The sequence below is a fragment of the Mustela lutreola genome, chromosome 12 (genome assembly GCF_030435805.1).
Source record: "Mustela lutreola isolate mMusLut2 chromosome 12, mMusLut2.pri, whole genome shotgun sequence".
Lineage (NCBI taxonomy): Eukaryota > Metazoa > Chordata > Mammalia > Carnivora > Mustelidae > Mustela > Mustela lutreola.
The window spans coordinates 26427047-26441531 of NC_081301.1; the positions used below are offsets into that span (position 1 = coordinate 26427047).

Below are 14485 nucleotides of genomic sequence, written 5' to 3' on the forward strand. Positions count from 1 at the left end.
CATGTCCTTTAATTTAAAAAGTACATTTGATTATTTCTAACCTGAAAGAATGCTCGAGCTTCTTTATACCTACACTCAATAAACCTAGAGTGTGGTATTTCTTCTAGAAAGCGCACTGGATCTTTTGGGATGAAAACTTCTAGTCCATCAATAGTAATTTGTTGCAACTCTGGCCTGAAAACAAAAGTTAAGATTTATTACAAGGACTTAACCCAGAAAACTGGCAGCCTCTTCAAAATATACAACATAAGTAAAACAGCTAAACATCAAGCACATTTTCCTCAGTTAACCTCTGATACCACTTTTTAAGATCTACTCTCTCAGCAACTTTTAAATATATAATACAGCCCTGATAGCTATAGTCACCAAACTGCACATTATACCCCCCGGAATTTATTTCTCTTATAACTGGAAGTTTGTACCTTTTGACCATGTTTACTATGTAAGCATATATCCACAAACATATTTTCTCCTCTGCTTGTACTTTTTATAATCAAGAGTTGTACTATTATACATCTTGCTTCTGTCACTCAACATTGTAGAATTCATCTTTATTGTTACACAGAGCACTAATTCATTTATTCCATGCTCTACAATATTTCATTGTATGAATATACAATGTTTGACGGCATTGAGAACAATGTTGTTATGAACATTCTTATATCTATTTCCTGATGCACATGTCCATGAATTTCTTCCCAATGAACATTAAGATTTCAAAACTGGTTTGTGTGAATTACATATTAGATTTAATTACTAAGTGTAAACAAAGAGTAAGAATTCATGACTGAACAATAGAGGTTTCAGAACACCTATTCAGATCCTGAATTTACCTGTCAAAAGCTCCAGGATAACGACCAAACTGTAACTTTCGAAAAGGAACAAATTTTCTATCCATGTGTCCTTTGAGTCGTAAATGGCCATGCCAGAGGTAGTTGCCACTCCTCTCATGAAAGACCACCAAGTGGATGGCATGACTGGCCAATCTGCAGATATAGTGCAGGGGAATTTCAGTTCCAGAAAGTGAGTCTATCCCATCTAGCCGGGGATCTTTGCTCTCAATCTTTAGGCATTGAAATCCCATATTTTCAGCTATCCGAAACCAGCCTTCCTAAAAACCAAAGAAACATCAAGTTTAAATATTAACCAAATACTGGTAGCAAAACTAAAGTGATTCTTACACCGAATTAAGCCACACATATTTTTTTGCTCATCTGCTCTTTGCCCAAAGATTTCAAACTAAGAGTGGGGGAAGGTGGTGGTGGGAGAATAAAGAATACCAAAAAGGGAAACTACATAGCTTGGTGGACATGTTCAAAGACTCCCTTTATGCAAATTAATACCAATTTCTTCCTTGGAAAGAGAATGCTCAGGTTAGTGTTCTCTGATTAAGATCTATAAAGTAAATGCTAATGTAAGGATGACACTTAAAATAAAACTTGTAATTTTTTTTTTCTTAAAGACTTTATTTATTTATTTGACAGACAGAGATCACAAGTAGGCTGAGAGGCAGGCAGAGAGAGAGAGAGAGAGAGAGAGGAGGAAGCAGGCTCCCTGCTGAGCAGAGAGCCCGACGTGGGGCTCGATCCCAGGACCCTGGGATCATGACCTGAGCCGAAGGCAGAGGCTTTAACCCACTGAGCCACCCAGGCGCCCAAAACCTGTAATTTTCAATTTAACTTCTATTAATCTTTTATCTTCAAAAGTGCTTCATGGGGTGCCTGGGTTGCTCAGTCATTAAGCATCTGCCTTTGGCTCAGGTAGTGATCCAAGGGTTCTTGGACTGAGCCCCACAACAGGCTCCCTGCTGGGCACAGGGCCTGCTTCTCCCTCTCCCACCCCCGGCTTGTGTTCCCTCTCTTGCTGTCTCCCCCCATCACATAAATAAATAAAACCTTAAAAAAAAAAAAAAAAAGAAACTGCTTCAAAAGAGTACTTTCATCTCATAGTTTATATCCCAGCACCTTCAACTGCTACCTCAACAGAAGTCCACCATAATGCAAATCATTAGAAAACAGACAGACTATGGGGCGTCTGGGTGGCTCAGTGGGTTAAAGCCTCTGCCTTCGGCTCAGGTCATGATCCCAGCGTTCTGGGATCAAGCCCCACATCGGGCTCTCTGCTCAGTGGGGAGCCTGTTTCCTCCTTTCTCTCTCTGCCTGCCTCTCCACATACTTGTGATTTCTGTCAAATAAATGAATAAAATCTTTAAAAAAAAAAAGAAAAAGAAAATAGACTATGAAACAAAGTGTATTTTCCAACACTATTAGTTATGGTATAAATCTCATGTAACAAGATTAATCTATCTTGTAGATTTTTAGTTCTAATATCAACAGCCAGTGCTATGGATGATTAAATAGTATTAATTATTGAGAACACCTGAGATTCTAACAGAACTTTATAATTTCCAAGCAACTTTTATAACCATTATGGTATTTACATATGACATCTATCTTATAAAATAAGTAGCACAGGTACGCTAGATTAAAAAGCAGACTCACAGAAGTCTAAAAAACCGAAATTAATAAAAGGCAAAGCCAGTTCCAGTATTTAGGTCTTATCCAACCAAATCTAAGGTTTTTTTCATTCTTTTCTTTTTTTAAGATTTTATTTACTTGAGAGAGAGACAGAGAGCTCACAAGCAGGAGGAGGGAGAAGCAGGCTTTCTGTAGAGCAAGGAACCTGATGTGGGGCTTGATCCAGGGACTCAGGATCATGACCTAAACCAAAGGCAGATGTTTTACTGACTAAGCCACTCAGGAAGCCCATGGTTCTTTCTATTCTTTTTTTTTTTTTTTTTTTTTTAAAGATTTTATTTATTTATTTGACAGAGAGAAATCACAAGTAGATGGAGAGGCAGGCAGAGAGAGAGAGAGGGAAGCAGGCTCTCTGATGCGGGACCCGATCCCAGGACCCTGAGATCATGACCTGAGCCGAAGGCAGCGGCTTAAACCACTGAGCCACCCAGGCGCCCCAGTTCTTTCTATTCTTAATACTACCTCTTTAGTCTATATTTATATAATGTACCTGAAGCTCTTTCACATTCATTATCTCATCTGATGTCCCTAGAAACTATTTGAAGTTAGAAAGGAAAATATTATTATATCTAGTCTATAGTTAAGGAAAACAATGCCCTAAGTGGTAATATCAGACTTTAATGTTATTAAATTACGGAGCTGTGTTTGTAAGTTTATCATCTTAAAAGCCATAGCATTCATAAACATTCTCCAAGACTACATTATTCACATCACTTACTGCTTTTGAATGTTGTCATTTGGATTAGGTGTAACCTCATCCATGCTCTCATTTCATTACAGACACAGACCTCTATCATAGTACTGATTATACTGCTTTTTGTTTGTTTAAACTCTATCAATAAACTACAAGTTCCTCAACCATAGGAATCAAGAGTGAGTAGTACCCAGCAGGTCAAAATAGATATTTGTTGTTACTGTTGTTCATACTGTTCCATGTGAAAAAGTGTTAATTCTGGTAGAGAACCCTAACCAAGCAATAACAAATGTCTTCTCCTTTATGGAAATAGAGTTAAACTGTGTCTTGGTGAAAATAATGTGGAGGAGGGGCACCTGGGTGGCTCAGTGGTTTAAAGCCTCTGCCTTCGGCTCAGGTCATGATCCCAGGGTCCTGGGATCGAGCCCCCGCATTGGGCTCTCTGCTCAGCAGGGAGCCTACTTCCCCCATCTCTGCCTGCCTCTCTGCCTACTTGTGATCTCAGTCAAATAAATAAATAAATAAATAAATAAAATCTTAAAAAAAAAAAAAAAAAAGAATGTGGAGGAAATACCACATAATACTTCTAGGCCTGGCCTTACAATCTTCATAAAATTTCCACACTTTCTCCCTTCTGACCTTTTGCTTCTTCCACCAGCTACGGTCCTACTGGTTTTTGCCAATTCTAGCACATTCTCTTTCTTCTAAAGGACTGGTGTTCAAAGCAAGTGGTACTGTATCCAAGAGACATTTAAAAATGTGGACAGGGGTGACTGGGTGGCTCAGTTGGTTAAGCGTCTGCCTTTGACTCAGGTCATCATCCCAGGGTCCTGGGATGGAGCCCATGCCAGACTCCGTGCTCAGGGGAGTCTGCTTTTCCCTCTCCCTCTGCCCCTCCCCCTACTCATACTCCCTCTCTCTCAAATAAATAAATAAATAAAGTCTTTAAAAATAATCTGTGGGCATATTTTTGATTATCATAATGATTGAGGAAGACACAACTGGCATTTAGAGGCATGGGTGAGGAATACTAGATATCCTACAATCTAAAATACAAAAATCTGCCCCGTGTCCTGAATAATCTCAAATGTTCTATCAGGGAGTCCTGCAGTGATAACCTTGTTCATAATGATCTGAGTCTCTATTTCCCAGGATTGTAATAGCTATGTTAAAGGAGAGATAATTTTACTCTTCTGTTGTTGGAAACTTGTTTACTATTTAAAAAAAACCACATTACTAACAATATCATTCATAATGAGTCTATATTTGATGCTAATCATATTTAATAATCCTACTGAAAAGTGCAACCATCTGAATTACTTCATTATGCTTTCTAATGTAGTCATGACTAAATATTTACATACTGAAATAAACATTTCCTTTTATTTTTAATTTATATAATAGTTAAGACCTTATATTGACTTAGTAGATTATGTGTGTAGACAGGTTATAATTTCTATGAACTTTATTTTTTACTTTTTAAACTGGTTTAACCCCACACTAATTTGTAAAAGACACATTCTATTATCTAAAAGCCAATCATATTACCTCATTCTTCCATAGATGATACCGTAGTGCAAACGCAGTAAAGTCCCTTGGAACACAGAAAAACTTGCATTCTGAAGTGGAGCCATGAGAAGTATTTTTTACTTGTTCAAAGTCTTTATTAATCAATTCCAGAATCAAAGGATCAATAAGGAACACTGGTACATTTTGGCTGGATGTTAGCATAATAAATTTTTTAACTGCACGCTGTTTGAGAGGAAAAGAATCCCTTTAAATCTTCTAAACCAATACAACAACCCATCTTATTAAATTTTTATTAATTTTATAAGAATATATATGTATATTTCACTCAGTAGATTTATAATACAAGGTAAAATATGCTATAACAAAAATATATGCAACACACTATTAGAGAACAGTAAGCTACTAACTAATTATATATCAAAAGAGTAACAAAATCTTTATAGGGGAAGTTGTATCCCAAATGAAAACTTTGGGCTTACAAATTATTCCCCTGGTATTAACTAAATCTTTTTGAGCCAAAGTGGGAAAGGAAATACCAGATGTCAGTTTTTAAAAATTGGTCATGTCAACCTTTTCAAAACAAAAAATCAATTGTATGTGCCACTTTTCTTCATATTTGTAATACTGCTTACTAATCTTTCTAAGCAAAAAATTCAAACTAAAATATATTGCCTGCTTTACTATTCCCATATATAGTTTGATTTTCAAGTAATAATGTGATATTTTAAAATATAATTCTTTAAGGCAGTAAGTAGAGCCCCCTACTAAAAACACAAATTTCAGATAAAATGGACAAATTTCTTTAAAGACACAATTAACAAATTACCACAAGATGAAACAGAAAATCTGAATTGCCCTATACCAATTACCAAAATTGAATTTAAACATATATATTTTTTATATTCATATATATTTGCTATACATATATATGTAATATATACATTTGTTATATATCAAAACAATAGCAACAACAAGAAAAAACTCCAGACTCAGATGGTTCCCAGGTAAATTCTATCAAAGATTTAAGTAATAGTTCCAATTCTACAAAACTTATGAGAAAACTGAGCAGGGAGGTATCCTTCCTAACTCATTTTTACAAGGCCAGTGCAATCCTAATACCAAAACCTAACAAAAATATTCCAAAAAAGAAAATTCTAAACCACTATCAAGATACTAGAAAATCAAATCCAGTAGTTAAAAAAAAAAAAAAAAAAAAAAAAAAACCAAAAAAGTAAATATCCTGACCAAGCAGCATTTATCCCAGAAAAGAAAGGTTTAAAAAAAAAGAAAGAAAGGTTAGTTTAGGGCGCCTGGGTGGCTCAGTGGGTTAAGCCGCTGCCTTCGGCTCAGGTCATGATCTCAGGGTCCTGGGATCGAGTCCCGCATCGGGCTCTCTGCTCAGCAGGGAGCCTGCTTCCTCCTCTCTCTGCCTGCCTCTCTGCTTACTTGTAATTTCTCTCTGTCAAATAAATAAATAAAATCTTTAAAAAAAAAAAAAAAGAAAGGTTAGTTTAGCATTTGAAAATCAATGAAATTTACCATATCAACAGAATAAAGGGGGAAAACGCTATGATAATTTCAATACGGAAAAAGCATTTGACAAAATTCAATACCTAGTCATGATTAAAACTTCTCAGCAAATCAGGAATAGAATACTTCCTCAACTTGATAAAGAATATAAACAAAAAAATCTGCTTTTGAATTGTAGGAGTTCTTTATATATTCTTGATACCCTGTCTTTTGTCAGATACATGTTTTGCAAATACTTCCTCCTCCATGGCATTTCTATTCGTTTTCTTAATGGAGTCTTTTTTTTTTTAATTTTTTATTAACATATAATGTATAATTAGCTTCAGGGGTACAGGTCCATGAATCACCAGGTTTACAGACTTCACAGGACTCACCATAGCACATACCCTCCCCAAAGTTCATTAACCCAACCACCCTCTCCCTTCCCCCAGCCCAGCAAACCTCAGTTTGTTTTGTGAGATTAAGAGTCTCTTATGGTTTGTCTCCCTCCTGATCCCATCTTGTTTCACTTTTTTTAATGGAGTCTTTTGAGGATTAGAAGTCTTAAATTGTGAGATTCTAATTTATCTTTTTATTTTCTCTTATGGTTGTTGCTGTCTGTGTTTTATACCAGGAAAATAAAATAAAAGATTTTGAAAGAAAGATGATGAAGTGACAGACACCACCACATATAAGGTGCTTAATAAATATTTGTTGAATGACTCTCTTTCAGCTTAGTGTTAAATACAAACATGATGAACACACTTATGGCTTCATTACAATTATTTTTATAAATATAGATTAGGGCAGGGTAGAGAAGAGAATCTCTAACTCACCTTCTAAATATGCCTTCCAGGTTGTTATCAATGCAATCATCAATGCTCCTTGGAAACAGATGGCCAACTGATTCTAAATCCAATTAATTCTAAATAAACATGACTATTACCATCTGACCTTCATTTTGTTTGTAAGAAAGAAAAATGTCTTGTTGAAAAACAGGGTGTACTAAGACTGTAATAGCCTCGTCATCTAACAGGGCTTGGTGGGACTTGTTCTTGTGAAAGGCTAGCTCCTAATAATCATTTTCTTTCCTAAGTGCTCTCATCTGTTTAATAACTCATTCTAGAATTTTATCAGGCTCAGTCACACTTACTGATCAGATTTCACTTTTCCTTCCCTTTTTTTTTTTTTTTTTAAGATTTTATTTATCTATTTGACAGAAAAAGAGATCACAAGTAGGCAGAGAGGCAGGCAGAGAAAGACTGGGAAGCAGGCTCCCCACTGAGCAGAGAGCCCAATGCGGGACTTGATCCCAGGACCCTGAGATCATGACCTGAGCCAAAGGCATAGGCTTTAACCCACTGAACCACCCAGGCGCCCCTCCTTCCTTTTAAAATACTATTACAGAAGTATTTTAGTACTTCTCCCCTTCCTCATGATTCTGCAATTACAAAGACTGATTCTTAGTACCATGCAATGTAATTAACAAAGAGAACTCACTGAATGTAGTGAGCCATTCTTTAATTTTTGCTCACTTATCTTGGAAGTAAACTCTTTTAAAAAAATCCATTATTTTCTCCCACCTCAGGATCTTTCCCTGAATGAAAAAGACGAGGCTTCCTGTTCTACTATTTTTAATAAATTACAAGTTCATCTTGATACTTCATAGTTGAGGAGCCTGGTATAGGATATCCCAGACTTTACTTTTTAAATAATAGTTCAAAACCAACGGGTGCCAGCAACGACCTAGAATTACTACTCTTTCATTGCTGCTTCATGATTTTGAAAATCTACATTCTATCTTAGAAGCTTCGTGTCTCTGGTTAAAGAGATGCCAAAGACTGAAGTCATCTACAAGAAATGACTAGTCACATCCAAAGTGTATACTAACAGGAGAAATGTAACTTTTTATTAGTAACTAGTAACCTAGCATCCTTTTTCATTCTAAATTTGCCTAGAAAAAAGGTAACAGGGGCGCCTGGGTGGCTCAGTGGGTTAAGCCGCTGCCTTCGGCTCAGGTCATGATCTCAGGGTTCTGGGATCGAGTCCCGCATGGGGCTCTCTGCTCAGCAGGGAGCCTGCTTCCTCCTCTCTCTCTCTGCCTGCCTCTCTGCCTACTTGTGATCTCTCTCTGTCAAATAAATAAATAAAATCTAAAAAAAAAAAAAAAAGAAAGAAAGAAAAAAGGTAAGAAAACTTATTTTTATAAATGTATAGGTTCTGAAATTTATAAATCAAAACAGGGATATATCATATACACTGCTAGTTTTCCTTATCTTAAAAAGGAAACCAGTTGAAGGGCACCTGGGTGGCTCAGTGGGTTAAGCCTCTGCCTTCGGCTCAGGTCATGATCCCAGGGTCCTGGAATCAAGCCCCACATTGGGCCCTCTGCTCAGCAGGGAGCCTGATTCCCCCTCTCTCTCTGCCTGCTGCTCTACCTACTTGTGATCTCTGTCTGTCAAATAAATAAATCTTAAAAAAAAAAAGGGGGCGCCTGGGTGGCTCAGTGGGTTAAGCCACTGCCTTCGGCTCAGGTCATGATCTCAGGGTCCTGGGATCGAGGCCCGCATCAGGCTCTCTGCTCAGCAGGGAGTCTGCTTCCTCCTCTCTCTCTGCCTGACTCTCTGCCTGCTTGTGATCTCTCTCTGTCAAATAAATAAATAAAATCTTTAAAAAAAAAAAAAGGAAACCAGTTGAATTGATTTTTATTCCTAATCATCATTGTCCCTTATTCATAGTTCAATTCTGATTCATACATTTTTTCATTTGGGGATGTACCATAGTTAAGTGAGTAAGAATTTTGAAAGCAAATACTTACAATCTAGATTCAGTCACTTATTAGCCAACTAGCCTTAAACCCTTTAGTGAACTGAGGATAACAGTATATATGACTTCATAAAGTGTCCATAAAGACTAAATGAGATACTGCATGTAATGCACTTGACCCAGGGCCTACCTCTTCCACTCTATCACCCACTCCCACTGCCCACCAAGACAGCTATTACCATTGTCACCATTCAACAAATACTTATCAAGTACATAAACAAACGAACCAAATGAACATTGTAAAGCAGGAATTTCACTCATGCTTATCGTACATACCCACTGTGTGCTATCAAATCCAAGTCGGCTTCCTTTAGATTTTGATAAACCAGCTCCATTCTAAGAAGATAACAAAAAAAATTTTTGGTAAATTCAAAGCTATCTTTCTCTGACTTATTTGGCTTGGCATGCAGAGAACAAACTAGTGGCGGGTACAGGGGAGGAGTGGGAGGAGGGGAAAAATGAGTGACGGGGCGTAGGAGATATAGGCTTCTAGTTATGGGGTGAAAGGGACACACGGGGAATACAGTCAAGGGAATACAATCAATGGTACTCTAATAGTGCTGCATGACAGATGGTAGTTACACTTGTGGTGAGCACAGCATAACTGCTGAGTCACTGTGTTGAAACTAATGTAACACTAGGTGTCAACTATACTCCACTAAAAAGGAAAAATTTTTAAAAATATTCAGGTCTAGAGGATCAGAAGAAAGCATTATGAGTTTTCATCTGATAAGCCCCCAAATACTTTGAAAGTATTTTGAAAAAGAATGTCTGATGGTCTAGAGACAATAGGAAGAATGTTTCAAGCCCTAAGAAGATCCAGGGAAGTTTCTTATGCCTTGAATATGTTCTTGACCTAGAAGATATAGATGAGAGGATGCTGAGGAACAGGAAGAATAGCCTTACCCTAAAAAATGAAAAATACCCCAATTTCCTAAAAAGGAGACTCATCTCCCCCCTACACTGCATATTTAAGGGCAGGGACCAAGTCCAATCCTTCTCTGTATTGACAGTGACTAGTGTAGAGCTTAGTAATGAGTAAATGTTTAATGATGGTTTGTTAAACGCAGGGAAGGAAGCAGGAAAAGAGGTAGAGATATACTGAGTTATTAAGGTAAAGCCAGAACTGGTCTCTCGTAAGCTCTGCAACTTAGACAATAACATTTTCATAACAAGGGATATTTGAGAATAAAGCACTAAGAGACAGCTTTGTAATCTTCATCCTTAAAAAGAGACTGAAAACTCTGTAACACAGCCCTTGTTGCTCACCATAGCTGTCCATTAGTAGATGAGGCTGAATTTCCGAGCTGTTTGCTTTCTCTGCTGGATCATTTCCATCAATATATAAATATGATAGTATTTCTCCTATCTTAAAACAAACAAACAAACAAACAACCCCTCTTTTCCCAACTAACAATTTTCTGTCCTCCTTCAAGCAAAACCCTTAATGGGCTCTCTGTTCTCATTGCCTCCAAGTCCTCTCCTCATGTGCTCACAAGATTAAATTCACTCCTCCAAGTATTCATCAAGATCACCAATGACCTCCATGTTGCTAAAACCAATGACCAATTATTATTATTATTACCCTTATCTTTTTTGATCTATCAAGAATTGTAGATCACGTCTGTCTCACTCAAACACTTCAGTTGGTTGGCTCTCAGAATCCTGACTGCTTCTGGTTTTCCTGCTATTTCTTTCTGGCCGCTCCTTCTTAACTCTCATTTGTTAGGTCTTCCACTTCTGATGTATTGGAGGGTCCCAAAACTCACACAGGGAGACTCTTCTCCCATTTCTTTACTCTACGTTCACTTTCTTGGTAACTTATCTACTCTTACTGACTTTAAATACAATCTATACACCTATATTTCCAACCAAACCAGTCCTTTGAATTACAAATTTATTCAACTATCTTTCACCTTCTTCATCTGGCTGTCAAATAAGCATCTCAAACTTAACATGTATGAAAAACAAAAAACTCCAGATCTTTAACCATCCCTCAAGCTTACTTCTCCTAGTCTTCCCCATCTCAGTAAACAGCAACTTCCCTTTTCCAATTATCTAAGCCCAAAATACTAAAGTTATCCCTCATTCTTTTCTGTATTTTATACCCAAAATCTAGCCCATACACTAATTCTGATAGCTCTACTTTCCACTTTTCATGAACTCTACCACCAGTTCCCTTATCCAAGACATCATTCTCTTGTGTAAATTACTAGAACAGCCTTTTAACTGGTCTGTGTTAGCCCTTGATCCAATAGTCTATTCTCAACAGAGCATTCACTACTACTGTTTTTTTTTTTTTTAAGTCAGATCATGTCACATATCAGCTCAAATCTTTCCTATGGCTCCCAATTTCACTTGGAATAAAAGCAAAAGTTCTCTATTGCCAAATTCATCTCTTTGCTATTCTTAAAACTGCCAGGCATGTTCCTGCCTCAAGACTTCTGTGCTTCCTTTGGTCTCTAGGTATCCACATAGCTCATCCTTTTCTAGATATCCACATAGATTCCACACAGCTCATCTTTTCCAAATAGGCTGTTTCCTCTATTTGTAATGCCCTTCCCATCCTTCTTTACCCGGAAAACTTATACTCATAAAGCTTATATTCATAAAAACCAACTCAAAATTTATTCAATATTTCGTCCATTAAATATTCAGCCATAACTTCCCTAAGTAGGTTATTCAGCTGTTTTTTGTTCCCTATAAACTTTGAAATTACCTAAGCTTGAAGGATCAAGGATAAGGACATAGGAAGATCCAGTTCTTTTTTTTTTTTTTTTTTTTTTTTTTTTTTTTTTTTTAAAGATTTTATTTATTTATTTGACAGAGAGAGATCACAAGTAGGCAGAGAGAGATAGAGGGAAGCAGGCTCCCTGCTGAGCAGAGAGCCCGATGCGGGACTCGATCCCAGGACACTGAGATCGTGACCTGAGCCGAAGGCAGCGGCTTAACCCACTGAGCCACTCAGGCACCCGGAAGATCCAGTTCTATAGGGGCCTGAAAATTACACAATTTTGGTGGTCCTATTTAAGAAAAGGAATGCAAAAATATCTTCTGCAAATGTCACCAAAATATATAGCTTTATAACATACTCCTAAGGCCCCTTCAAGGGCCTTTGGAAGTTTGCAGTTGAAATTTCATTTGTCTGAATGGTTAATCTATCTCTGGTGAGGAACAGTTACTGGCACCCAGTGGTTACACTGTAACTGTTTCGAAGGAATGCAGTCCCTATGGAGCAATGATCCTAGAAAGAGAGAACCAAGAGAATAACCTGGCCCCTCTTTCCTCCTGGTCTCCACCCTCTGGGTGATGTTTCCCATTGGCTGACCTCGGCTAGAAAAGGCAAGGAATTCAGCTAATGCAGTCCATACAGGTTACCTCCTGAAGCCCAGACTGCGGGGAAGACAGGATCTTGAGTAGAAAAGACTATCTACCATACCATGGTAAGAAATTAGGATCTTATTCCATAGGTATGCTATGAGAATACATGGATCACATCTTAAGAAAAATAACTGTGACAGCTGTACAAAAGAGGGTTACAAAAGCTAAAGACTAAAGAACAGAAGAGTTCTTAAACTATAACTAGTAAAGTAGGCAGAACAGGGTTTATGAAGTATGCTTTGAAGAAGTAACATATTATACTGTCGTTTGCTTGTGTGTCTCTTTATAGGTTTCTTTCTTTATTTCTTTTTTTTTTTTTAAATAAGATTTATTTATCTTAGAAAGAGCCAGCAAGCAGGGGGCAGAGGGAGAGGGAGAGAGAGAATCTCAAGCAGACTCTGTGCTGAGTGCAAAGCTAGACATAGGACCCTGAGATTATGACCTAAGATTATGACTCCATTTGTGACTTCCTATACAGCAAGGATTACAGCTTAGTACTATAACTTAGTACTCTCACAGCTTAGTACTGTGCTGGTCACATAGTAAGCACTCAATGAACACTTGAGAAATAAATGGCTGAATGTTCTAAAAGAAATATTATATAAAATCAGGAGTTTTAAAAAAATTTTTAAAGCCTAAAGATAGTCCTGTAGGAATGTAGAGTAAAAATTATGTGAAGTGAATTAATAAATGGAAAGATGGAATCAGATACCAAAAAGCAGGGTAGAAAAAGTCTGGTGGCTATTGAACTCCACTGATAAATGAGTCAAATTAAGATATGCCATTAAAGAGAAAGTATTTGGGATATAGGAGGTGAATATTTAAGGAAAAATCCTTTCATTTTTTCAAAGGCAGTATACAACAACCAGTTGCTTGCAGAAACCAAAAACCAGAATTGTTAACCTAGCATGATTATTACTCCTGCCTATAAAAAAATCAAACAGTCAGACTTAAAAACCTGATCTTTTTCAACTGTTTATAAATTTGCAATCTGGGGCATAAGTCTGTGTATGCCTTAGTAAGTGTATGCCTCCAGCTCAGGTCATGATTCTGGAATTCTGGGTTGGAGCCCCTGGGTCAGGCTCCCTGCTCAACAGGGGGCTTCCTTCTCCCTCTCCCTCTCCCTCCACCTGCCACACCCCCTGCTTGTGTTCTCTCTCTCTGTCAAATAAATAAAGTCTTTACAAAAATTAATTTGCAATCCTAAGGATCAGAAACACGAACCATGGTAAATTTACCAACCCTCTAGGCAACTTTCCCCTCTGTATCTCAGTGCCTTTCCTTCCACTAGATGCAGTGTTCTTTTACTTACTCCCAAGTCACTGAAGGTCTTACTGTTAAGACTCATAAATGTGATCTGAGACACTAGAAAAGCTTTGTTTATTAAGAAGACAAAGTGTTTGGCTAAAACACCTAAAAGTCTCAAGTCTGGGAATACATGGAAGTACTGTTTAAATATCCCTCAATTCTAATGGAATAAATTCTTCCACATTTCTCCTGAACGATGGTGGTAATTGGAGGTGGGTGGGTACAGGAAAGAATAAGAAGAGAGGAACAACAGTATTTATCAAAGTTCATCATACTACATCAGATTATCAGATGGAATACTCTTCCTCAAGAAATGACCCATATATTATCCTTCAGAGCATAGCCAATAGTCAAAGATTTTTTTACAATCATGTTTCTTTTTTTTTTTTAAGATTTTTTTTTTAAATTTATTTATTTGACAGAGAGAGAGATCACAAGTAGGCAGAGAGGCAGGCAGAGAGAGAGAGAGGAGGAAGAAGGCTCCCCGCTGAGCAGAGAGCCCTATGCGGGACTCGATCCCAGGACCCTGAGATCATGACCCGAGCCAAAGGCAGCGGCTTAACCACTGAGCCACCCAGGCGCCCTACAATCATGTTTCTTTCATGATTTTAGCAAGCAACTGACCAACTCAAAATATTTTAAAAACCTTTGTCACACATGATCTAAAATGGCTACCAGATTAATTTCCATGTCTAATAAT

At 37.5% G+C, this 14485-nt stretch overlaps 1 protein-coding gene across 5 annotated transcripts in view; it reads right to left on the minus strand.

Moving 5' to 3' along the window:
• Window positions 1-14485, minus strand: part of FKTN (fukutin) — a 72333-nt gene that overhangs the window by 37644 nt on the left and 20204 nt on the right. For all 5 annotated transcript variants that reach the window (XR_009346339.1, XR_009346340.1, XM_059141973.1 and 2 more), the window contains exons 3-6: window positions 9373-9432; window positions 4780-4983; window positions 834-1111; window positions 42-174 (exon numbers count right to left, since the gene is read on the minus strand). Coding sequence is in view for 3 of the 5 variants with exons in the window: in XM_059141973.1 (XP_058997956.1) it covers window positions 42-174; window positions 834-1111; window positions 4780-4983; window positions 9373-9432 (675 nt within the window). In the remaining 2 variants the exon portion in view is untranslated. The remainder of the gene's footprint in view (window positions 1-41; window positions 175-833; window positions 1112-4779; window positions 4984-9372; window positions 9433-14485) is intronic.